Here is a 26,856-nt window from a genome sequence, read left to right as displayed (position 1 = left end):
AACAAATCAGGTACAATAAATAATATCAAAGCAAGCTGGCACTGTTAGTTACTACACCAACACTATCTCTTTAATGATATTTTAGTACATAAAGTTTTTTTAGTAAAGAGTCCAAAATATTCTAAAAGACATTCCGAATTCTAATACACACTAACAAATCTGAATGCAATTGCTTCTTGGCCTGATCAAGGGTAGTATCTGAATGTATGTGGGCACTTTTCGTCTGCATGATGAAAGTCTTCCTAAGTCAAGGGCAGTTATGCAATTCCACTGCAAGAAGCCCCTTGTGGAATACTGAGTAGCACCAGCTTCCTGTTGCTGAGGTAGAACAACAGGCAAGGTTTCTCTTTAACAGAAGAAAACATTTTAAATTAAACCAATTGAGGGAAAATTAAAAAACATTTTTTTAAATTAAAAAAATATTTAAGGGAGAATAAAAGAATATAAGAGGGGAGCCAATGTAGCTCAAGTGGTTGAGCACATGCTTCCCATGTATGAGGTCCTGGGTTCAATCCCTGGTACCTCCTAGAAAAAAAAAAAAGCCAAGATTTTACTATGAATTATCAAAAATGAATTCAATTTCTCTCATAGTTTGAAAAATCAGATTTGATGTCACAACTATAGAATTAAAATTTAAAATTTTTAATAAGATTGTTACAATTTTACACATGGCTTAGTTTCATGGATATGAAGACTATTGTGAGGAATTAAAGCTTTCAGGCCAAGTTTAAACAATTTACTGGTGGGGGGGGGAGACTGGGTAAGGGCACTATTAAAGAGCAAACATTAAGAAAATCTCTTTTCTCTTTCCTGAACAACCAATATGACAAAACTATTTTAGCCAATTGGTCTAAGTTTTTTTTTGGTTCTAAGAGGCGAGAACTTTCAAACACCTGTCTGTCCATTCTAAATCTGGCTTTGGACTAGACAAAGAATGGGGGTGGGGGTAGGGGGCGAGGGAAGTGCCTCCAAAATCACCATGAATTTAAACTTGACAAGATAAAGATTCAGAAGGTTTGACTGTATTAAAACAAAATCCTTTCTAGAGATGAGAAAGTATCCAAAACCTGGAAGTAAGGTCAAGAGGACTTCAATGTCAGACAGAAGCACTGCTTAACAGGCTCAAAGATTAGTTTTCTGGGAAAATTTAACATCTGTTTGACTGTGCTATTAAGGGCTCATATTAAAGGTTACCTAGAATTGCATTGCCCTGTAAGATATTAACTTATTTTGTAAATCTAACCCAGGAATCCTAATATTTTTTTGTGGCCTATAAATACCAAATTTATTGAATATTCCTACATCCAGTTTTTTAAAAAAACTGATCTCCTATAGCTTTCTATGTTTTAAAAAATTCATTCATTCATTTGGAGGTACCAGGGATTGAACCTGGGACCTCGTACATGAGAAAGAGGTCAATGGAAACCACTGAGCTACATCCACTCCCCCTCCAACCAGTTTTAACATCTTGCTTCCCTTATTAGTGAGCCAGGTCTTTGACATGTGTTATCTCTATATTTGGATGAATGATATGTACCTTTTGGAAAATTATACTTCACTACAAAGTTGTTTAAATAAAACCTCGGGAGATTTGAGTTATACAAAAGACTTAATTCAGTTGCATTATTATTATCTCCTTGGCTCTTGTTTTTCTAAGGGCAGGTTTAAATTGTTTTAATTTTACTCCCAAGTAACAAACGACATAAGGCAAATTAAAGGCAACTGTTGACTTTTTTCCACCAGGAAGCAAGCATGCTTCATTCAAAGTGTTATGAAGTAACTAGCTGCTTTATAGAACACTCTTCCTTTACAGATTTTCTGTTATATACATATACCAAAGATGAGGAGCAGGGGAAATAAAAAAGGGAGCAGTCACATAAACACTTACAGATTTCCTATAGTTATTTCCCTAATACAAGTATGTCAGCCACATTCAAGAAATGATTTTGAATAGGAATGATCATTCCTGAATCATTAGTACTAGAAATTATCATGGGCTCAGGCTACCACAAATATACCCAATTTGTTCAAGGCACATAAAAGTTATCAAATTATAAAGCAAAGGTTTTGATGGCATAAGGGCATATTCTTAGGATTAATTAATTAAAACACCACCAGGAAGAAAAAAAAAAACAGAAAAACAAAAACCAAACACACACACACACACATACACACACAAATTCTTAAATTATTCCTTCTTACCCTACAGACTGACATCTGGTTTGTCGTAAGTGTACCAGTCTTATCGGAGCAGATAACAGAAGTACAACCCAGGGTTTCCACAGAAGGGAGGCTTCGAACAATGGCATTTTTCTTTGCCATTCTGCGAGTTCCAAGAGCCAGGCAGGTAGTAATAACAGCAGGCAGACCTTCAGGAATGGCAGCGACAGCCAGGGCCACTGCAATTTTAAAGTAGTAGATAGCACCTCTGATCCAGGAGCCTCCATGAACTGGGTCATTAAAATGTCCAATATTTATGATCCAGACTGCAATGCAAATAAGGGAGATGACTTTGGAAAGCTGCTCCCCAAACTCATCTAGTTTTTGCTGGAGTGGTGTTCTCTCCTGCTCTGTTGCCACCATTTCATCCCGGATCTTGCCAATTTCAGTGTTAACTCCTGTGGCCACCACGACTCCCATGGCTTTTCCAGCAGCAATGTTTGTGCCCTAGGACAAAAGTGGAGGAGAACTGGTCATACGACTGACCTCACATCCCAACTCAAATGCTGGACTCATAAGCTCAGGCTTTATGGATTTTGACTAGGGCACCCAGATTTTCTGTCTACTGGGCCTTCCAGTGGCTACTATTCAGGCAACCAGCCGTACAACTTTGGTATTGACCCCCCAAAACTGCAGGCACATGGTATGCATCTACCCTGACTCCAGTTCCATGTGGATACCTACCCCACATCAGCACTCACTGAACCCCCTGGACTCTATGCTTCACAACACTGAGCTTCTCTTGCAGACCAACTTTGGATGTTACCAACTCTAATTACTCTGCATTCTCCAATTTTTCAAACTCCATTCAGCCCTCAATCTTAAGCATTCCTCTCCATATCTAGCTCCAATAGTTCAACCTCCCCTACATTTGTCATCTATAAAAAAGAGGAGCAGCCAGCCCCAGGGGCTATTTTGAAGACCTCTACTCATGTACCAATACTGGGGGGGAAAATCAAGTTAAATATAAGCATATTCTCCCCTTATTCTGCTTTAATTAATTAATCCCTAGTGTTAAAATGAAAATAATGAAGCAATATCATTCTAACTATATAGTCCTTCATTTTATGGACTATTATGATGGTAAGGCTCCCATGCTAACCCATAAAAGCCCACCATTTGAAACGGCATTCTTAACTCTAAACAATTTAACTCCACAAATCCTCTCCCTGATTTTTTATTTTAAAAAATGTCAATAGAAAAGAAACAGTACCATGAACATCCATATACCTGTCACCTATACTCATCAATTATTGTTTTGCCATATTTATTTTCTCTAATCATACTTTCATATGTATGTGAAACATAAAGACAGACATCCACTTTTGAAAACATCATTATAGACTATGGCTTTTCCAAACAGATCTGCTTTTCAACTATGTTTACATATAAGAGTTTAAAGATATTTGATCTGGTCATTTTTTTTTTGTCCTGAAAACTTGCCAATACATAAATAAAACTCATGTATTTTAGATATGATTGTTTTTCTCTAATAAAAAATGTTAAATAAATTTTCCTTTTCTACATGAAAAACAAAAACCCTTCATTTGATAAAAAGTACTTACAGAAAAGAGCATGTTCTTCTTATCTTGATTGACAGCCCGTGGGTCAGGGACAGGGTCAGTGTGCTTGATGACAGAGACAGATTCACCTAAGGAGGTTGAAACATAGAAGGGATGGTTAGAGTTGGGCTATCCACACCTAAAACCGCATCCATGCCAACTCATTACCACTTTCAGTGTATTGTCAAATATCATAAAAAGGACAAGACTCAACTCATCCAAAGCAGGTGCCATTGTCAAACCTTAAAGAAGCTCATTCTAGATCAAAGAACTAATGTCAGGATTGAAATCAACATAATTTTAAAATAAAGGAAAAAAAGAAAAATAAAATAAAGGAACAATTTTCAAGTAGAATTCTAGTGAATTATCTTTTTTTAAATTTAATTTTTAAATACATTTTAAAAATACTTTAGATTACATAAATGTTACATAAAAAATATAGGGGATTCCCATATGCCCCACTCCCTACACCTCCCACATTTTCCCACACTAACAACATCCTTTGTTAGTGTGGTACATTTGTTACAATTGATGAACACAAAATGGAGCACTGCCACTAAGCATGGATTAGAGTTTACATTATAGTTTATATTCTGTCCTGCACAATTCTGTAAGTTATGACAAAATACATAATGGCTTGTGTATCCATCATTGCAATGTCATTCAGTACAATGTTCCAAAAACGCCCCCATATTACACCTGTTTTTCCCTCTCCCTCCCCTAAGAACCTTCAGTAGCTACTGCCTCCACTATCAATCATCTTTGTTTTCTGGAGAACCCATTCAAATTTAGTTTATTTTCAGTATCATTTTTATACTCAAACACTGAACAAATAGGTGTGTTGTGTATATATATAATTACTAGACATACATATATACTCTAACAGCTGTAAGATGTGAAAATATAGTTACTTTTCCGAGACTGAACCAAATTGTATACACAACATAATATTAAGCAATAGAGTGCCATTTTGCTCAATAATGCCAATGAAGTAATGAAAACACAGTATTAAGAATATCTGCAAGCAAAATCAGACCATTCCATTTCAATAAAGCAATCTGCAGTTGCACTGAAACAATCACATGGTTTTTTATGGGATTACTTTTTAAAAACTTTAAAATGTTGAAACTTGGTTTTCAACTTCATTAAACATCACTTATGAAATACACAGGATGAATTTGACTTATCTGAAATGTTTCCTACTGTTCATTTTAAGTTGCAAGTAGCAAACTCTAAATATCTGATGAAATAATCTGATTTTTCAATCTAGCCTAAAAAACAATATGATAAAAAACAAAACATATAACTCAAGAACTTTCATGAAGAGTTTTAAAGTAGCAATTATTTCTGCAGGCACACAATGAAAATCTCACACACACACACACACACAAAACCCTGCTAATTTCCCCAATATTTTATAAGCTTCCAGTTTGTTGCTGCTAATGGAAGTTTTAATAGACAAGCTATTCACAAAGAAATAGAGAACCCAGATGACTCACATCACTACCACTGTAACATTAGCTGCTTTAAAAAACTGATAATCAACTAGAAAATCTTGATAACCTTTAAATTTTATATTTACTCACTATTTATTCAGGTTAGCATTGTACTTAAGTTAATCTTCTGACAACCTTACTTCCAGTTAATATGCATCCTCCACCCTAGACTGTGCCTTTATCAAACAAAGGTGGGAAAATGTTCCAAACAATCCCAAATCTAAATGTGTAACTCCAGGTAGTTACAACATTTTTTTTTTTTGGTAGCTAACTTTTGTTTAAGTGTACATTTGATTATTGCAAAGTATGCTAGACATGAAATTAGCATTCTTTCAATTCAAAAAAATTACAGACTGGAGCCTATAACTGTCTACAAAAAAAGACCCTGAAAAAGTAATTTATCTTTTACACAAAAGGGAAGACTTAACACTTTAACCTTAGGATGACCACCCTTGCTAATAAAGGAATTTGTAATCTTAAAAAAAAAAAAAAAGAAAACAATGGTGGTTTGTTTTATTTCTTTTAAATCAAAACTAGTTTTAGGAAAAATTAAAAATAGGAGCCTTATGAAATGTAGGCCAAGACCAAGTTTGATTTGTTTTTAATCTCATGGGCGTGGTCTCCCCACCCCCATTAAGGCATTAAACCCAATATAATGGCAAAAAGTCTAAACTGAAAAAGCTCTAAGAAATAGGTATCTTAGAGAAGATTAAGATGGGATACCATTAAGAGACAGCAGGACAGTAGTCAACTCTACTACTCACAATAGCAGAGGGGCTTCAGAAACTCAATGACCTTCCAATATTATATTTACCTGTGAGAATTGACTGGTCTACTCTGAGAGTTGTTGATTTGATGGAAGTAAGCCTTATATCAGCAGGAACTTTGTCTCCAACTAATTAGGGGGAAAAAACACAACTAAAATAAGCGATGATACAAAAGATGAACTTTTCTCCAAATCAAACACAATTTTTGAAGAAAATGAAAAGCCGGTATCAGCATAAATATACAAACTTTGTTAAAACAAGCAAGATGGTCAACTTATCTCAGGTTTATACCTTCATGACTAGACAAATATAGATCTGAATTGTATAGGAAAGAAAAACATGTCACGCTTAGGAAAACTTCCCAGTACACATTATTTTAAAAAGTGTAGCTACATATGCTTACTTTAAATAATACTTTCCTATTTATCAATATTAAGTATAAATAACAATGTCTAGGAAACAGATGGCAGAGATGCAAAATAAACCGACAAACATCTGGATTGAGAAAATGCCCCATGTTTAAAAAGAGAAATTCTTATGCAGGGTGACCATAGTCTGAAAACGTGGTGCTTTTATATTCAGCAAAAACATCAAAGGCAAAAATCAGCAGAGGCAAGTAACTGGCTGCATCAGGTAGGTACAGGTATAGAGATTGACAAGAATTCTTTGTCAATGCGCTGCTAACAAGGGAACAAATGTTAAATAAATATATGCAATGTCACTAAACATATCATGCCTTGTAAAAAGTATTTATAATTCATCTATCCTTCCAGTCTTTATAGCCACCCTGAATATGTTGCTGAGTATAAAGGTAAATTGTTACAAACTCACCAGAAGCATTGTGGCAGTATTTATCAAAATTGTGGAAGCATTAATTTCCATTTTGAGAAACTTATTCTATAGATATGCTCACACAATATGGTTATTCACAGCATGTATATTTTTTTGTTAACAGAAAAATGAACATCTCTCTTCATACTAAAGTAAAATTTTCTGTATGATATACTATAGAAAGAAATTCATCTGGGAAGGGATAACACAAACTGGTAATAATGGGTAGCTGGAGCACAGGTGGGAAAGACTTTTTACTTTATACCTTTTGAAATCCTTTGAACTATGAATGATCAAAATAAATGAATGATTCTTGCATAATTTCTAGAAGATCTTTTCTAGGCCAAACAGTTCCTTTAATGGGATTTTTTTTTTTTTTTAAGGTACTGGGACCAGGGATTCAACCTCGGACCTCGTAAGTGGGAAGCCAGCGCTCAACCACTGAGCCAAAGCAGCTCCCCTAAGTTGGTTTTTTCATTTGCTTATTTTTTACTTGTTTCTAGGAGGCACCAGGAACTGAACCTGTGGGAAGTTCCTGAACCCATGTGGGAAGCAGGCACTCAACTGCTTGAGCCACATCTACTCCCCACTTTAATTGCTCTTTAAGTGCCTACTTCTTAGCCCCTTTCCTAGATATGAATGAAATAAAATGCCACCTATGCAGACTGGATAACAGATAGAGCCAAGTTTCACTTGTACGTGTTCAAATACCGTTGAATGGGTGGACAGACACCTGTACCACAGCAACTGGACATTAAAACTAAGTATATAGGAAGCAGATGTGGCTCAAGCAACCAAACCACATGAGAGCTCCTGGGTTTGGTTCCCTGTGCCTCCTAAAGAAGAGGAGCAGGACAGTGAACTGATGCAGCGAGATGACATGGTGAGCTAATGCAACAAGAGACACAAGGAGGAAAACACAATGAGAGACAAAACAAAGCAGGGAACAGAGGTGGCTCAAGCAATTAAATTAGGACACTCCCTCCCACATAGGAGGTCCCAGGTTTGGTTCCCAGTGCCTACTGAAAGGAAGACAAGCACACAATGAACAGACAGAGAAAGTGCAAACAATGGGTGGGGTGAGGGAAGAATAAATAAGTCTTTTTTCTTTTTTTTTTAAAAAAAGCACACAACAACTTTCCACAGCTTTCCAAAAGGTAACAAAGGTGGTTTTGGAAGTCTTATGCAAGGACAGCTAACATTTAGAGTAGATAAAAAGTAAATTCTCCCTAGAATTGCAGATGATACTGTAAGTCTTCATTTTCTAGACTACACACTGAGCCACAACACTGTCACTGGTTACATACACATTGGCAAAATGGACATTCTGCCAAAAGCAGCAGATTTAGTTCACTCGTTAAACCTTCAATTTAGTTCCCATTTTACTGCATTTCAGAACTTTTCAGGGCGAGTATGGTTTGCTTTTATAACTCTAGTTCATCAAACAACCCTGTAGACAATGTGGTCACAAGACAGCACAGAAAAAGAGATGATCAGCATATAATCTCCAGAGGCAAAGATCATCCTTGCATTTGACTGTAGGGACACATTAAGTTGTAAAATTCCTGCTGGAAATGCTTATGCAATGAACAGCAATATTCAAACCTGAAAAAAACAGAACCTTTCGTTTTAATGTATTCTGCTCATACTACAATGAAGAAGCATATCTAACAGACAATAGAATAAGTAACCATATTCCAAACTTTAATGGCTTTCAACAGCTAAATCTTTTCCCAAATTAAAAAAAAAAGTTTATTCTTTTTGCTTGTCACAATTAGCCTGATCTTGTGAGTCCCTGAACATGAAAAGAAAATAGAACAAGATAAATGGAAAAATTACTTCAACATTTATATCTGATGTTTGAGGAGATTTAGGTCACAATCCTACAGGAGCAGAAGACAAGATTTCTGTCCAGTAAAGAGGTCTCCACAATCTATAAACACTATCACACGGTGGCACTTCAGATGAGCTTATACCAGCAATTCTAAAGCAATACGAGGTCTGATTTTATACTGATTTATCTACTTAATTCCATATATAAATTATAGCTCGTATTTGCATACAAATGAGGACAAACTACAAGATGATACAAAAGCAATGTATTGGCATTTATTTTGCTGTGTTTCAGTAGAAGCTCGGAGGATTTGAAATTGATGGAAAATGTATTTTGATGCAATAAATATCAAGCCTACTTTGTTTCTAGGTAAACACAACTAATATACTAGCTATTTGAGACCATACTATACATGGGCTACATTAAAAATTCTAAAAAACCAACTACTTTTTAAATACTTAAAAGTCTATATGAATCTATGAGGGTTCTCTCCTGGTCATATAGAAATTTTATGGCTACACATTTAATATTTGGTCAGCTAATAGGTAATGTTTCAAATATAAAATGCTAGTTAAGCAAATGACTTGGAAAAAGTCCTTAAAAACTGACTTCAAGCTCTCTTCAGCTCTCCTTGTTTTAAAACTGTCATTCTATAATTGGAAGGAAATTAAAAAGAAAAGTTAATCTGGGGGCCTTTTAAATATACAGATTCTCATAATAACGAGAGTCTGGTTCAGTATATTTGAGGTGGGATCTAGGAATTCATTTTTTTTTTTAAAGATTTATTTTTATTTTATTTAATCCCCTCCCCTCCCCCGGTTGTCTGTTCTTTGTGTCTATTTGCTGTGTCTTGTTTCTTTTGTCCGCTTCTGTTGTCCTCAGCAGCACCGGAAGTGTGGGCGGCACCATTCCTGGGCAGGCTCCACTTTCTTTCGCGCTGGGCGGCTCTCCTTACAGGCACACTCCTTGCGCGTGGGGCTCCCCTACGCGGGGGACACCCCTGCGTGGCACGGCACTCCTTGCGCGCATCAGCACTGCGCATGGGCCAGCTCCACAGGGGTCAAGGAGGCCCGGGGTTTGAACTGCGGACCTCCCATGTGGTAGACAGACGCCCTAACCACTGGGCCAAGTCCATTTCCCTAGGAATCCATTTTTAAAAGTCCCCCCAATGTTCTAAAAGAATTAATACACTCACTCTTAGGTGTATACTCAAAAGAACTTTCTGAAAGCAGGAAGTCAAGAGATAGCTGTATACCAATGTCCATGGCAGTATTCACAATAGCTAAAAGGTAGAAGCTACCCAAGTATCCATCAACAAATGATAGGTAGAAAATAAAGAAAATACAGAAAGAAAAAAAAAACAAAACACCAGATGAATGGATAAACAAAATGTGGTATATCCAAACAATGGAATATTACTAAGCCATAATAAAAAGTGAAACTAATACATGGATGAACCTGGAACACATCATGTTGAATGAAAGAAGTCAGACACAAAAGAACAGATTTGTATAATTTCACATGTATGAAATAATTAGAATAGACAAATTCATAGGGACAGAAAAGAGATTATAGGTTACTAAGGGAGAAAGGGAAATGAGGGGATGAAAGGTGAATAAAGACTTTGTTTGGGGTAATGGATAATGGTGATGGTAGTACAACATTGTGGATATCATTACATTAAATCTTATGTTAAAATGGGAAATGTTATGTTGTATATACGCTACCACAATTTAAAATTTTTTAAAAAATTCAATACAAGGAAAAACTCCCTGACAATGAGGGCCCTAGATCCTGTGAAGGGCTTAGTCAATTAGAATAGCCTTTACCAAGCTGCCACACCTGGTCAAGAGGACCCCTAAGCCTCACAACACTGAAATGTACCTTAAGATTTTACCTTTCATGTGCTTCCTAGAAACTGATCTCTTTATAGAAAGGCATTAAAAGCATATCCAAAATGGCTTTAAAAACCTGCCGTATTATATACAGTATTCTCTTTGCTAAAGGGACCCTCCTATCATCTTGACCAACTATATCCTCACTTTACAGACAGGAAATTAAAACTAGAGAGTAAAAGGAGTCTGCCTCGGCATCCTCAATGAATGAAAGACTTAATTTGCTGTGTGCCTCTACTTAATATTTTTTATTTCTAAGATTCAACTTAAGATTTCAATCTATTAGGCAGCACTCTCTAATACACGATTCATGAAAGTAAAGATCTACACAACACCTTTTTAAAAAATTTTTATTTCTCTCCTCTGCCCCGCCCTCCCCCCTCCAGTTGTCTGCTCTGTGTGTTCATTCGCTATGTGTTCTTCTGTATCCGCTTGCGTTCTTGTCAGTGGCACCAGGAAATCTGTGTCTCTTTTTGTTGCATCATCTTGCTGCGTCAGCTGTCCACGTGTATGGCGCCACTCATGGGCAGGCTGCACTTTTTTCGTGCTGGGCAGATCTCCTTACGGGGCACACTCCTTGCATGTAGGGCTCCCTTACATGGAGGACACCTCTGCGTGGCACAGCGCTCCTTGCGTACATCAGCACTGCGCATAGGCCAGTTCGTCACATGGGTCAGGAGGCCCTGGGTTTGAACCCTGGACCTCCCATATGGTAGGCAGACACTCTATCCGTTGAGCCAAATTCGCTTCCCTGCAATACCTTTTATGCTAAGGCATTAACAATGTTCCTTTGTCTGCAGGCTTCAGTGAATTCCAGATAGTGGTTTTGTGCACAAGGAGCAGGTCGCACTGTTCTCATGATCACATCCAGTAATAGTTCCCTAACAGGGCGTGTCATTGCCCTGAGGGTAAATGATAGTGGAAAATTCTTTCTCTTGCTAAGGCAATGCTTTGCAATTTCTTACTCCAAAAAAATTTTTTCACTGTCTCTTTGGGTTTAGTCAGGTGTAATAAGAGTTATACTCTACTATATCTGGATGATATCTGACACTTTCCAAACTTATCTGTTGGCTCTTTTAAGTCCAGAGCTCTTTAACCTGGTATCACAATAAACAGATTATTTAGACTTTGAACAAAATCCTCAGAGTAAAACTTTAGGGGTTACGAAGAGTGCAAGAAGAGGGAGCAGATGTGGCTCAAGCAAATGAATGCCTGCCTCCCACAATGGAGGCTGTGGGTTCAGTTCTCTAAGCCTCCTAAAGAAAAAACAGACAACAAACAAATAGAAGACGAGGGAGCCACATACAAGAGGGGAGAGGGTGGGGGAAGAGTGCAAGTTGTAGTTAAAAAAAATTTTTTAAATCTAATTTATCATGGCAAATCCCACCAGAGTTATTCTCTAAATGGAAACTATAAACTGTATGTAAGAATAGAAATTGCCTCCAAAAAACCACTAAAGTTTTTTAGCTTAAATGTTTCCGAGGAAAAGTAAACCATAATAGAAATCAGTTAAGCTAAATTACTTAAACATTTAACTGCAACTCAGAACATTTTCACTGTATTTCCAATTTGAGTCATAAATTTTGTAGTCAGGCAAAATGAATGAAATTCTTCACTTGAGAAGTCCTATTGCTTACTTAAAACTATTTTCAGGCCTCAGGGTGAGCAGGGAAGGGATATTACAGATTGCCATAGTACAGTACATTTTTTCCCAATCTATTTTGGGGAGTATTATCTTTAATAGTCCTTTTTTTTTTTTTTTAGGATACTGGGACCAGAGATTGAACCTGAGACACCTTCTCAGCTGGTGCTCAACCACTGAGCCACACCTGCTCCCCTCTTTATCTTTTAAAAATGCAAATATATCATCCTCCAGTTTAAACTCTTTTCATGGCCTCTCCTACTAGACTTGAGATAACATCTGATCTCCCTGCCATGGTTAATGCCCTCCAAGAACCAACTAACTGCAGCTCACCACTCTTCTCCCCTCCAAACTTCAGACACAATGTCCTTCAGTTCCTCAAAATCCTCAAATTTCTTCCCATACTCACTTCTCCTCCCTCTCCATATAGGAAGGCTCTCCTTCAACTCCGAGATCAGATTTGTGTATCCCTTACAACTGTTTACAAAGGATTGCCTTTTGACACTCAGAACATTCTACTTGACCTGTCTTCCCCCCACTAGAACAAAAATTCCACTCAGAAAGCAAAGCGTCTCAATCACCACTGTTTTCCTAGCCCCTAGCAGCAAGCCTGGCACAGAATGAGCACACAACAAAATGTATCAATGAATGAAGATGTGCATGCTTTATTTTCTTTAATACACAAGCCATCAAAGACTTATGATGGTAATTATCTAGTTGAAGAATGTCAAAAAACTAGGAACAAAGAAAAATCAGGATCCAAAGAAGGATTTGAAAATAATTAGAAGATCAAGTAAAAGTCTAATTTGGCCATAAAAATTTTAGGATACATCATACTGAGTTCTACCAAGACTTGTCCATGCTCTAAAGTAAGGATTTGTGTGTCCTTCCTCCAGCTCTAAAACAACTGATTTACCTTCAAATATCTAACAGAACATCTTCTGAAAAGAAATTAGACTTCTATATGGCTCCAAATAAAAAACTAACATATACAACAGAAGTATATTTTAGCTTATATGCAATTATTTTATTTAAAAACTGATTAAAAATGACACAGCTGGCCAAAGTTGGTGAGTTTCCAGTTACTAGAGGTAGCAGGTCAATCGCTTCTTAGATGATGTAGAGGCAGCCTGGGCATTAAACTAGGGTAGAGGACACAGAACCTGGCATTCCTACCAAGACAGACTGCAGTCTTTTTTTGATTACTAAAGTAATACATATTTTTAAAGTTTATACATATACCTTTTATTAGCAAAGTTGTAGTTTACAGAAAAATCATGCATAAGATACAAAGTTCTTATATACTGCCCTTTTCTTAACACCTTGCATTAACATGGGACACTTGTTACAATTCATGTAAAGAATATTTTTGTAATTATACTATTAACTAAATATCCCATCATTTAAATAGGGTTCACTGTTTCAATTGTACAGTCCTGCCTTATTCTTTATTCTAGTAATATACATATACCCTAAAATATCCCCATTTAACCACACTCACATATAACTCAGTGCAGTTAATTATGCTCACAATGTTGTGCTATCGTCACCACCATTCATAATTAAAACTTTACAATCTACCCATACAGAAACTCTATACAAGTCAAGAATAAGTCCCCATTCCTTACCCCCATCCTGGCCACTGGTAACCTACATTCCAGATTCCAACTCTGAGTTTGGTTATTCTTTCATATTTCATTACAATGATAGTATTTGTACTTCTGTGTCCAGCTTAATTTTACTCAGATTGATGTCTTCAAGGTTCATCCATGTTGTCACATGCATCAGAACATCATTTCATTTTACAGCTAAATAGCATTCCATTGTATATGTAGAACACATTTCTTTTTTCCACTTATCTGCTAAAGGACACTTAGGTTGCTTCCATCTTTCGGCAATTGTGAATGCTGCTGCTGTGAACATTGGTGTGCATATATCTGTTTGAATCCCTGCTTTCAATTAGTTTGGATATATACTAGGAAGTGGTATTGCTGGTCATACAGTAATTCCAAACTTAACTTTCTGAGGAATTGCCAAACTGTCTTCCACAGTGGCTGCATGATTTACCTTGCCACCAGCAATGAATGAGAGTTCCTATTTCTCCAAATCCTCTCCTACACTTGTTTTATTCATAGTAGTTCATTCTAGTGGATGTGAGATGTTATCTCTTTGTGGTTTTATTTTGCATTCCCTAATAACTAGTGATGTTGAACATCTATTCCATATGCTTTAAGGCCATTTGTGCTTTTTCTTTGAAGAAATGTCTATTTAAGTCTTTATTTTTTATTTTGAGGTACCAGGGGCTGGAAAATGAACCCAGGACGTCGCATGTGGGAAGCCAGCAACCAACCGCCAAGCGACATCAGTTTCCCTGATTTGGTTCCCATGAATTTTTTTGAAGTACCAGAGCTGGGTAATGAAACTGGGCTGTTGCATATGGGAAGCTGGTGCTCAACCACTGAACCACATCTGCAACCTGCTTTTGTATTCTCAGGAGGCACCATGAGGAACTGAACCCGGAATCTTTCATGTGGGAGGCGGGTGCCTAGCCACTTGAGCCACATCCGCTCCCTATTCAAGACTTTTGCCCATTTTAAAAATGGGTTATCTTTTTTATTGGCAAGTTTATATATTCTAAATATTAAAACCTTATTAGAGGGTAACAGGTGAGGCTCAAGCAGTTGGGCATCTGGCTACCACAAGGAAGGTCCCAGGTCCAGTTCCCAGCACTCCTAAAGAAAATGGGCAATAGGAGGTCCAGGGTTCGATTCCCAGGGTCTCCCGGTGAAGACAAGCTGGCCCATGCAGGAGTGCTGGCCCACATGGAAAGCTGGTGCAACAAGATGATGCAACAGAGAGAGACACACAGGAGAGACAATAAGAGACCCAGCAGACCAGGGAGATGAGGTGGTGTAAGAGATTAAGCGCCTCTCTCCCACTCTAGGATGTCCCAGGGTTGGTTCCTGGTGCCACCTAAACAGAAGACAAGCAGACACAGAAGAACACACAGCAAGCACAAAACAACGAGGGAGGGGGAAGGAAATAAGCCTTTAAAAAAAAAAAAAAGATGAGCAAGACAGCAAGTTGATGCGACAGACTGACACAGCAAGCTGGCATAACTAGATGATACAACTAGACGACACACCTAGAAGACAACAATAGGGAGCTGATGTGGCTCAAGCAACTAGATGCCTCCCACCTACAAGGGAGGTCCCAGGTTTGGTTCTCGGTACCTCCTAAAAGATGATGAGCAGACACAGACAGAGTGCAAATAGCCAACGAAGAGCACACGGCAAGCACAAACAATGAAGGGGGGCAGAAATAAAATAAATCTTTAGGGGAAAAAAAAAAAACTTATTGGAGGGGAACAGATGTGGCCCAAGCAGATGAGTGCCCGCTTCCCACATGGGCGGTGGGTTCCAGTGTCTCCTAAAGAAAAAAAATCTGACAACTAGCAAAAAAAAACCAAAAAACAAAAACAAAAACAAAAACAAAACCCAAAAAACAAACCTGCAAACCAAATAAGCAATGAATAAAAATAAATAAATAAAATAAGGAGCAAAAATAACAAGCAAACAGAGAAGGAAGCCATCTCAGGAGGGAATAAAAACCATATCTGAAGATGCTGATAAATGGTTGAGTCCCTGCTTCCCACATAAGAGGTTGGGTTTTGGTTCCATTTTCCTCCAGAAACAACCAATAACAAGCAAACAAAAGAAAAAACCAACTTAGGGGGGCTTATGTGGCTCAGTTGAATGCCAGCTTCCCACATACAACTTCCCAAAAAACAACACGGAAAGTGGATGTAAATCAAGTGATTGAGCTTCCGCCTACCATATGGGAAGTCCTAGGTTCAGTTCCCTGTTCTTCCTAAAGGAGACAAGCAGAACAGCAAGCTGACACAATGGGGAGGCATGGCAAGCTGGTGCAAAAAGATGATGCAACAGAGACACAAGGAGGAAAACAAAATGAGAGGCAAAACAAGGCAGGGAGCAGTGGTGGCTCAAGCAGTTAGGCACTTCCCTCCCACATTAGAGGTCTAGGTTTGGTAGCCAGTGCCTCCCTGAAAAACAAGGAGGATGAACAGACATGGCAAGTGCAAACAACAAGGGCATGGGGGGAAATAAATAAATCTATCTTTTAAAAAACAACCTTATTGGATGTGGTCTTCAAATATTTTCTCCAAATAAATACACTGTCCTTTGATGTACAAGTTTTATTTAATTTTTCTATCACCTTCAACATCAGTCATTTTAGATTTTTACAGTCCGATATTTCAATGAGGTCTCTTCTAGTCATTCCAAAATCTTAAATCACAGTGGCATGGATGTAAGGATTGGTACTTACTGGTACTGTGACAATAATTATGGGGAAAAGCGGTGATTCCAGGAGATTATGAAATGCCAGTCCTTTGAATATCAGATCAGGTTTTAAGATCAACTGGTCCATCATGACCTAATGGTTGGGGAGACCTCCCAGAGTTCATTTCTCATGGTTCTTAGCTACCCGGCAAAGCTGAATGGCCCTAGTCTCAAAACTTCGGTTTTTAATATACCCACACAGAATTTTTCCACTTATAAGGAAGTTCTTAAGTTTAAGAACTTATATTTCTGTTCTGTTTTCTACATGAACTTCCAGGAACTCAACTAAAATAATGACCTCTGTTAGTCTTAGACATGCCTTTCTAACTAGCCCTACTCTCCTGTCTTTCCCATTGAGAAACAACTCCACACAGTGAGAAGGAAGAAAAGAAAAAACATGCTCAACACCATATCTGGTCATTCCTTTTTGCTTCCACTTTTCTAGTCTACGTTTATTGTAGCAGTTTGGCTTTGTTTATGAATTCCAATAATAGTTATTAGATTATGTTTGTAAACTGGTCTGTCAGTTATCACTTTAATTGATTAAATTATGATTAGGACTTTGATTGGCGGGAGGGGACTCACAAAGAAAAGACATGGCAAAGGACAGAGTTGGGAGTTCTGAGCTGGAGCCCAGGAAGTGAACACACAGGAGAAGAACACAGAGGAACAGAGACAGCTCCTTAGACATGAGGCCCCAGGGAAAAAGGCAGAGCCATTTGCTTGATAGTCTACAGGTGGCCTTGTGGAGAGAGCACAGCAGCTGAGCCTGGAGGGAAAAGGAGCCCCAGGAAGAGAAGAACCTAAGAAGCCCGAACTCTTGGCAGATGTTGGCAGTCATCTTGCCCCGACACATGGCAAAAGACTTTGATGAGAGAAGTAACTTATGCTTTATGGCCTGGTAACTGTAAGCTTCAATCCTTTATAAAAGTCAACAGATTTCTAGTATTTTGCATCAGCACCCCTTCGGCTAACTAATACACTTATTTTAAGAACAGGTGAAAACTGTAGTGACATAGTATGAACACTATGGAAAATGATTAAACCAGAATTTTTTTTAAACTAAATTACACTGTTCAGCTATACTGCATTAAAGAAAAACAAAAAACCAGAAGCCTAACTTCTGAGGAAGAGGACAAATGAAACAAACCCCTCAAACTGTATAAAAATTTTTGAATGTCTTTGGGGAGGGTCCTTGGATTTCATTAAACCTTAAAGGGTCTGAGATCTAGAAATGATTTAGAACTATTGCTTGAGAACCTTGATACTTTCAATATTATTCTACCTAGAAGTTTAACAATGCAGGATCTCAGACCCAATCCCAGACCTAAAGAACCAAAATCTGCACTTTAACAAGATTCCCAGGGGGCTTCCTAGGGACATGAAATTATAGAAGCAGTGCTCTAAACTAGCTGACAAACTACAGTGGCTAGAGGGCCAAATCTACAAGGCAAATCTGAGGCCTGTTTTTCATTTGTGTTGTTTTAAACATTCCTAGAACTACTGAGAATGAAAATACTTGTTGGGAAGTGGATTTGGCTCAACTGCTAGAGCGTCCACCTACCATATGGGAGGTCCAGGGTTCAAACCAGGGCCACCTGACCCATGTGGTGAGCTGGCCCACATGCGGTGCTGCCGCACGCAAGGAGTGTCATGCCACACAGGGGTGTCTCCTGCATAGGGAAGCCCCACGTGCAAGAAGTGCACCCTGCAAGGAGAGCCGCCCCACAGGGAGAAAAGCGCAGCCTGCCCGCGAGTGGTGCCATACACACAGAGAGCTGACATAGCAAGACAACGCAACAAAAAGAGACACAGATTCCCAGTGCTGCTGACAAGAATTCAAGCACACACAGAAGAACACACAGCAAATGGACAGAGAGAGCAGACAATTGGGGGGGGGGGGAATGAGGGGAGAGAAATAAATATATTTAAAAAAAGAAAATACTTACTTGCTGGCCCAGGACAGAAAGAGTATACAGACCCCTGCTCTACAACACAGAAATGACTTCTTAAATATTGTGAGGGAGGCTGGCAGGTATGGATTAAATGCGGAATGCTGAAAACTAAGCCTCTCCAATCACAACAGTTTTCTAAAAACAAATAAATGACATATGGCCACATTATTTGTATGTGACATCTTCTGGAAAGCTCCTTGAGAGAGTCTAGTCCAATTATCCGATTCTGTGGTGGCTAATTTACTTGTCCCGTGTCATGCAGAATTAGAGTAACAATCCGGGTTTTCCCAAATGAATTGCGTCTTCCTTCTATTTCACAGCTTTGTCTTTCCTCTTCCTAGTCCACAACTGCTTGGAAAAGCTAGTTCAACTTCACGTATGTTACTAAATCTCATTATGGCAAGTTGACTATCAGAACATGATGAAGACATCGTGTCACGTGAAAAAAGGCAGGCACAAGGGGACAAATATTAAATGATCTCATGGATATGAAAAAATTATAACAAGGAAATTCATAGAATCAGAAACTAGAATACGGATTATCAGTGGCCCAGGCAGGAGTCAAGAATGTGGAGTTAATGCTTAATTGGTACAGAATTTTTATTTGGGGTGATGGATGGTGGTGACAGGAGCACAACACTGTGAATATACAATCAGCACCACTGAATTGTATACTTGAAAGTGGCTCAAACAGGACATTTTAGGTTGTATATATTACTAGAATAAAAATTAAAAAACAAAATCAAATGCATAGGACTGTACAACACAATGAACTCTAATATAAAATATGGACCATAGTAGTACAACTATAACATTCTCTTATCAATTGTAATAAAGGGAACACACTAATGCCAAATGTCAATAAAGGGGGCAGGTACAAAGGAATTCTGTATGATTTTTCTGTAAACCTACACCTTCTCTAATAAAAAACAATAAGCAAAATTTTTGTGTCACCTCCATCACTTATATACTCTTAAAATATGATTTGTTCCAGAGTATACTACAGGACAAAAGTCATTTGAGGATATTTATGTCCTCATGTTATTCAACTCTGGGTTACCAAGATACATGAAGTTTGTTTTACACAATCCTGAGAACCATGCCCTTGAGAAATCAGTAAATAACCCCCTGGGGCGTATACCAAAACTTCCAAAATTCTAAAATTGGACTCTTAAAGGCTATCATAGATTGATTTACTTTTTTTTTTTTTTTGAGATACTGGGTAGAGAATGAACCCAGGACCTTGTTTATGGGAAGCAAGTGCTCAACCACTTGAGCTACATACATCTGCTCCTCAATGAGAGCTGGTTTTATTATTTGTTTTTAGGAGGTAACAAGGATCAAACCTGGTACCTCATACACAGGAAACAGGTGCTCAGACCACTTGAGCTACATCCACTCTCTGGATTTACTTTTATAGTATCAGCAGATAATCCAGAAAGCTTAAAATGATGATGTTCATTTCTCATAAAATTATAACTAATTTTACTATTTTAGGTTTTCATGCAACCAGAGAAATATTTTCTTGGGATTAAGATAATGCAAAATTACCACAGCTTGAAAGATAAACATGTGGGTCACTGTCTCTATATTTTTATTTGTCAAATCAATTTTATTAGGCTCCTGAGTTCTACCAATTCCAAGGTTTACATAGCATTTGCTGTGCACGCTTGCCCCTTGGAAAGGTTTTAGCTGGTAGAGCAACACCTAAAATTTAATTTGCTTAACTCCCTGTATTGCCACCCCCTCAAAAAACACAAAACATCCAATCCAGTCTAGCCTTCAAGAAATTCGGTAGAACATCATATCAGAAACCATGCTTTCAAAATGCTGACAAAAAGAACTTTATCATCTAAAATCAGAAATTGACCCTTATATCCCAAACAATGACTACAAAAAGTCTGTCCCTTTCTCTAAGTGTCAAAATAGGAAATCAATATTTGTTTCCATTTTTTAAAAAAATGCACAATATTCTACCATTTTTCTAGCTCTCAGAAAGACCTCCCCACCCCCACTTCATAATTTAAATAAAAATATAAGTTATAGATCTAAAAAGCACAGTTCATACTATTTAATTATCCCTTGGGCTGTGTAGAGAATAAGAATTCTACTGACAAAAAAAAAATCTGATTTAGAATTGAAGCTCATGCCTATAGTTTCACAGAATTGAATTATTGGGTTAATTAGATTATGAATCCTAATATAAGTGGAATCTAAATGAAAAACCTCAACACACATAATCTTAAAAAATCTTAATAAACACCCATTTATCTGGTCCAGGTCACATAATCACAGTATATTTTCCCCCAAGAGTTGCATAAAATTTCACTGTAAATGCCTTAAGCATTGTATCTTATCCAATTCAATGACCTACTGGTAATCTATACTTGTATATAAATTTACAATCACCATGATGAGCCAAAAAAAACAGACCGCACAGAACATACTGACAACCTGAAAATTTAAATTGTGACCCAGGTTCCTCATCATAATAAAGGGCATTAATGGAACCCACAGCTAACATCATATGTAATAGTAAATCAAAGAATGAATGCTTTCCCCACTAAAATCAAAAACAAAACAAGGCTGTCCACTCTCCCCACTTCTCTTCAACCCTATACTAAAGATTTTAGTCAGGACAATTATGCAATAAAAATAAAAGGCATCCAGATTGGAAAGAAGTAGAAGAACTACTTCTATCTGCAAATAATATGATCATGCACATAGAAAACAGGATCCTAAGGAATCCACAAAAAAACTTTGAATAAATGCGTTCAGCAAAGACTACAGGATACAAAAAAATCAGTGCAAGGAAATCAACTGTATTTCTATACACTAGCATACAACATTCCAAAAATGAAATCAAGAAAATAATTCTATTTACAAGTTTCAAAATCAGCAAAATTGAGGAAAAAATACTTAGGAATACATTTCGCAAAAGTACAAGACTTGTACACTGAAAACAACAAAAACTGTAGGAAAAAATGACAGATCTAAGTAAGTGGAAAGATATCCCATGTTCATGAATCAGAAGACATCATTAAGATATTATGGTGGCAATATTACCCAAACTGATCTACAGATTCAATACTTCCTTTTTTTTTTAGGTACAGGGGCCGAGGACTGAATCTGGGGACCTCATTAAGTGGGAAGCTGGTGCTCAACCACCAAGCCACACCAGCTCCCGAGTTGCTTTTTTTCGTTTTAAGGAGGCACTGGGAACAGAAACTGGGATGTCCCATGTGGGAAGCAGGTGCTCAACCATTTGAGCCCATCAGTTCCCCACAATTCTTACCAAAATCCTAGCTGATTTTTTTCCCTGCAGAGGTTGACATGCTAACTTTAAAATTCATGTGGAAATGAAAGGGACCCACAACAGCCAAAGCAATCATGAAAAAGAAAAATATTGGGAAGTTATTTTTCCAGGTTTCAAAACTTACTACACACCATCTTCAGTAATCAAGACAGGATGGTACTGGCATAAGGTCAGAAATGCAGGTAAATGCAACAATTTAGAATCTAGAAATACTTTTATGGTTATTTGATTTGACATGGATGCTAGGAAAATTCAATGAAGAAAGAACAGTCTTCTCAACAAATGATGTTGAGAAACTGCAGAAAGAATGAAACTGGATCCCTAACCTCAGGCCATATATAAAATCTTCATGTGCTAAGAGTAGGAAACAGTTTCTTAGATATGATACTACAAGCACAAGCAACAAAGAATAAACAAACAAATTAATCAAAATTAAAACCTGTTGTGCTACAAAGATCACCAGAAAGAAAATGAAAAGACAGTTAACAGAATGGGAGGAAATTTTTGCAAATGAGATATCTGATAAGGGACTTACAGCCAGGATATAGATAAAAGAATTTTTACAACTCAACATTAAAAAGACAACCTAAAATAGGTAATGAATTTCAATAGCCATTTCTACAAAGATGACACACAAATAGCCAATAAGCACATGAAAAGATGCTCATCATTAGGAAATTGGGGAACTCAAAACCATAATGAGGTACCAGTTGATGGCTAAAATAAAAAGAAACACACTGGGAAGAGGACTTGGCCCAGTGGTTAGGGCATCCGTCTACCACATGGGAGGTCTGTGGTTCAAACCTCGGGCCTCCTTGACCCGTGTGCAGCTGGCCCATGTGCAGTGCTGATGTGCACAAGGAGTGCCGTGCCACACAGGGGTGTCCCCGCATAGGGGAGCCCCATGTGCAAGGACTGCACCCCGTATGGAGAGCCACCGAGCACGAAATAAAGTGCAGCCTGCCAAGGAATGGCACCGCACACACAGAGAACTGACGCAGCAAGATGACGCAACAAAAAGAGACACAGATTCCCGTGCCGCTGACAACAACAGAAGTGGACAAAGAACACCGCACAGGAAACGGACACAGAACAGACAACGTGGCGGGGAGGGGAGGGGAGAGAAATAAATAAATCTTAAAAAAAAAAAAAAGACACATTTAGAATGATGGAAGGTTTTGGTAATGTTGATATACATTGAGAATGTAACTAATTGCACTTAAATATACATCTGAATGTAATTAAAAGGAGAAATGTTAGACAGTATGATAATAAAAAAAATCCATATAACTAAACAAATTGAACTCTAAATTAAACCATGGACTAGAGTTGATAGTATAATTATAGGGAATGGATGTGGCTGAAGCAGTTGAGTGCCTGCTTTCCACATCGGGAGGTCCCAGGTTTGGTTCCCATGCCTTCTTTATTAAAAAAAAAAAAAAAAAAAAAAAAAAGTACAATTATAAACATGTGTTATCATCAACTGAAAAAAATGTTCCACACCAATGCAAGGTGTTAATAATAGGGTGGGCAAATGGCAATCCTGTATTTCATGCATGATCGTTCTATAAATGTACTTTTCAAAAAAAGAAAGGACTAGTAAGTGTTGACAAGAATGTGGAGAAATCTGGAACCCTCATACATGCTGGTAGAAATGTAAAAGGAGTCAACCACTTTAGAAAACAGTTTGGCAGTTCATTCAAACGTTAAAGAGGGAAACGGACTTGGCCCAGTGGTTAGGGCGTCCGTCTACCACATGGGAGGTCCGCGGTTCAAACCCCGGGCCTCCTTGACCCGTGTGGAGCTGGCCCACGCGCAGCGCTGATGCGTGCAAGGAGTGCCTGCCACCCAGGGGTGTCCCCGGCGCGCCCAGTAAGGAGAGCCACCCAGTGCGAAAGAAAGTGCAGCCTGCCCAGGAATGGCGCCGCCCACACTTCCCGTGCTACTGATGCTAATGACAACAGAAGCGGACAAAGAAACAAGACGCAGCAAATAGACACAGAGAACAGACAACCGGGGGAGGGGAGGGAATTAAATAAATAAATAATAAAATCTTTAAAAAAAAAAAAAAAAGTTAAAGAGTCACCATTCATTCCAGCAACTCCATACCTAAGTATGAACACAAGAGAAATGAAAACATGTCCACCCAAAAATCTATGCATTAATGTTCATAGCAGCATTACTCATTAATAGCCGAAAAGTGGAAACAATCCAAATATTCATGAACTGATGAATAGATAAATGAAATATGGTACATCATACATGATCTTTGTAGGACAGGTTTATATTCAGCTATAAAAAACAGAATGAAATACTGATACATTCTATAACATGGATCAACCTTTAATGTATGCTAAGTGAAAGAAGCCAATTCAAAAGGTCACGTATTTTATGATTGCATTCATATGTAATGACCAGAAGAGGCAAATCCATAGAGAAAGAAACTAGATTAGTAGTGATCAGGGTCTGGCTGGAGGGTGCAGTGGGAAGTGACTACGAGCGGGTATGAGATTTCTTTGGATGGGGGAAGGGGGGTTGAAAATGTTCTGGAATTATACAGCAGTGATGACTGCACTAAAAGCCATTGAATTGTACACCTTAAAAGGGTATATTTTATGTATATCTCAATAAAGCAATGTTTCAAAAAAAAATTTGTGACCTGGGTCTCCAAGGTCTGAAAAAAGACTGATTGATACACATGCTAGCTATACATTTATTAAGTACACTGTACATTCTCCAGCAAATTAACTACAAGTCAAAGGAAAGGCAAGCCTCTTTTGTTTGAACTATCAAAATAGTCTCCCTATCTTGAGTCATCCCCATTCAGACCTATTTTCTACATCACTGCCAGAATTCTGACACAAATATTCTTTGTGATAAAAAACACTGTAGAGGGAAGCGGATTTGGCTCAACTGATAAAAGTGTCCATCTACCATATAGGAGGTCCAGGGTTCAAACCAAGGGCCTCCTGACCCCTGTGGTGAGCTGGTGCATGCACAGGGCTGACGCACACAAGGAGTACCACAGGAGAGCCCCACGTGCAAGGAGAGCCGCCCTGCGTGAAAAAAGTGCAGCCTGCCCAGGAGTGGCACCACACACAGAGAGAGCAAGCTAACACAGCAAGATGAAGCAACAAAAAGAGACACAGATTACCAGTGCCGTTGACAAGAATGCAAACGGACACAGAAGAACACACAGCGAATGGACACAGAGAGCAGACAACGCGAGTCGGGTGGGATGAGAAATTTAAAAAACAAAAAAATACTTTAGAATATAGATTGTATGCTTCATAATCAATGCTAAATTTCCTGACCTTGACAGCTGTACTGAATGTGATTACATATATGTTTCAGAAATATATATGACAGTATATTAAAGTATTCAAGGAACATGACATATACAACCTATATTCAAATGTTCCGAAAATGGATAGATGAACTGATAGAAAGAGAAAACAAATGTGGCAGAATGTTAAAAAGTTGGTAAATGGTAGGTAGGGGTACAATGGAGTTTTCTATATTGGTTTTGCATTATTTTTGCAAGTTTCCTGTAACAATGAAATCATTTCAAAGTTTAAAAAAAGGAAACACTGGGAAGATTGGGAAAATATGAATAAGGTCTATAAGTTAGATTATAGTATATCAATTTCCTGATTTTAATCATTGTACTGGAGTTATATAAGAGACTGTTCTCAATTTTAGGTAATAAGCACTGTATTTTGGAGTAAAAAAGGTATCATGTCTGCAACCTTAAAATAGTTCAGACTAAAATGTTAGGTACAGATAGACAGATGATAATGCACATTTGATAAAATGTTAACATGAGTAGAATCTAGGTAAAGGCTACAGGGGAATTCTCTTACTATTCTTCTAACTTTAAGTCTGAAATTATATTAATAAAAAGTTAAAAAAATCCAATGGCTAAAACACTTCATTCTGACTTGTATTTCTGTTACAATATTCTTAAACTATTATATCATTTATACACACACACTTTGCCATCCTGGGCCATCAATTTATTGGTGTGTATGCAACACTATTTTTTCTTGAAGGACAACAAAAATTACTGAGAATACCTACAACACAGGCACTTTTCTTTCAGAAGCCAAATCTTGTGCACAAGCCAAGACAGGCAGTTCTTTGAATTCTCGTCGTTGTAATAATTAAGACAATAAAGACAAAGCACACTTCCCTACAGTTGTTAACAGGGTTATTATGAGACAATTCACAAAAAGAAATAAAGAATGGACATAGAGAGCAGACAAGGGGGAATAAATCTTAGAAAAAAAACAAGAAAGAAAGAAAATTAAAAAAAATTTCTGCGCTCAGGAGGGTGTGAAAAGCTATGAAGACATGAACACTACAGTCCAACTTAATGACTCCCTGCAAGGGAAAAAGAAAAAAAAGATGGGTCTGGTTGGTTCCAGTGGGCATTCTGCACTTTCTGAAAGTAGGCACTGATCTACAGCAGTGAGAATACTGACCCTTTGAGATTTGTTGAGGGCTCTAAATTTGCAAGGGATTCACTGAATTTTTGAAGTTCATCTATAAAGCCCAGGCTAAGACCCATGGCACAGTACATTGCTGGAAAGTATTTTTAAGCATAGCTTTAGTTAAGAGTCATGAAATTACCCTTAACCATCAACTTAATTTGTTAGAAATATGACTAAACATACATGCCAAGAACCAAAATAAAATACTCTGTAAGTCATTAAACTAGTATCCTAACAAACTGCTTTTTACAAGTAAAAGTCAAGTCAAGATTAAAGTCATCACCCCTCTAGTGCTAGCATTCTCACTGGTAAAGAGACTAGTAAATACAGTAATTCAAAACATCTTGCTGAAAAACAAACATACATAAAGGGAGATGCCCAAACACTTCAAAATAATTTTACAGAAAAACACCATTTGTTTGCATGGAACTAAAATCAAATGTTAATATAATTTATACATAAGAAGACAATTATTTTAAGTAAT

The 26,856-nt window shown here is 37.7% G+C and overlaps 1 protein-coding gene across 2 annotated transcripts in view; it reads right to left on the bottom strand.

Moving 5' to 3' along the window:
• Positions 1 to 26,856, bottom strand: part of ATP2A2 (ATPase sarcoplasmic/endoplasmic reticulum Ca2+ transporting 2) — a 66,893-nt gene that overhangs the window by 25,669 nt on the left and 14,368 nt on the right. For both annotated transcript variants that reach the window (XR_011646492.1, XM_004475486.5), the window contains exons 6-8: positions 6,093 to 6,173; positions 3,786 to 3,871; positions 2,203 to 2,667 (exon numbers count right to left, since the gene is read on the bottom strand). Coding sequence is in view for 1 of the 2 variants with exons in the window: in XM_004475486.5 (XP_004475543.1) it covers positions 2,203 to 2,667; positions 3,786 to 3,871; positions 6,093 to 6,173 (632 nt within the window). In the remaining variant the exon portion in view is untranslated. The remainder of the gene's footprint in view (positions 1 to 2,202; positions 2,668 to 3,785; positions 3,872 to 6,092; positions 6,174 to 26,856) is intronic.

This window comes from Dasypus novemcinctus, chromosome 19 (genome assembly GCF_030445035.2).
Source record: "Dasypus novemcinctus isolate mDasNov1 chromosome 19, mDasNov1.1.hap2, whole genome shotgun sequence".
NCBI classification, from domain to species: domain Eukaryota; kingdom Metazoa; phylum Chordata; class Mammalia; order Cingulata; family Dasypodidae; genus Dasypus; species Dasypus novemcinctus.
This window is presented reverse-complemented; position numbering and strand designations above follow the sequence as displayed.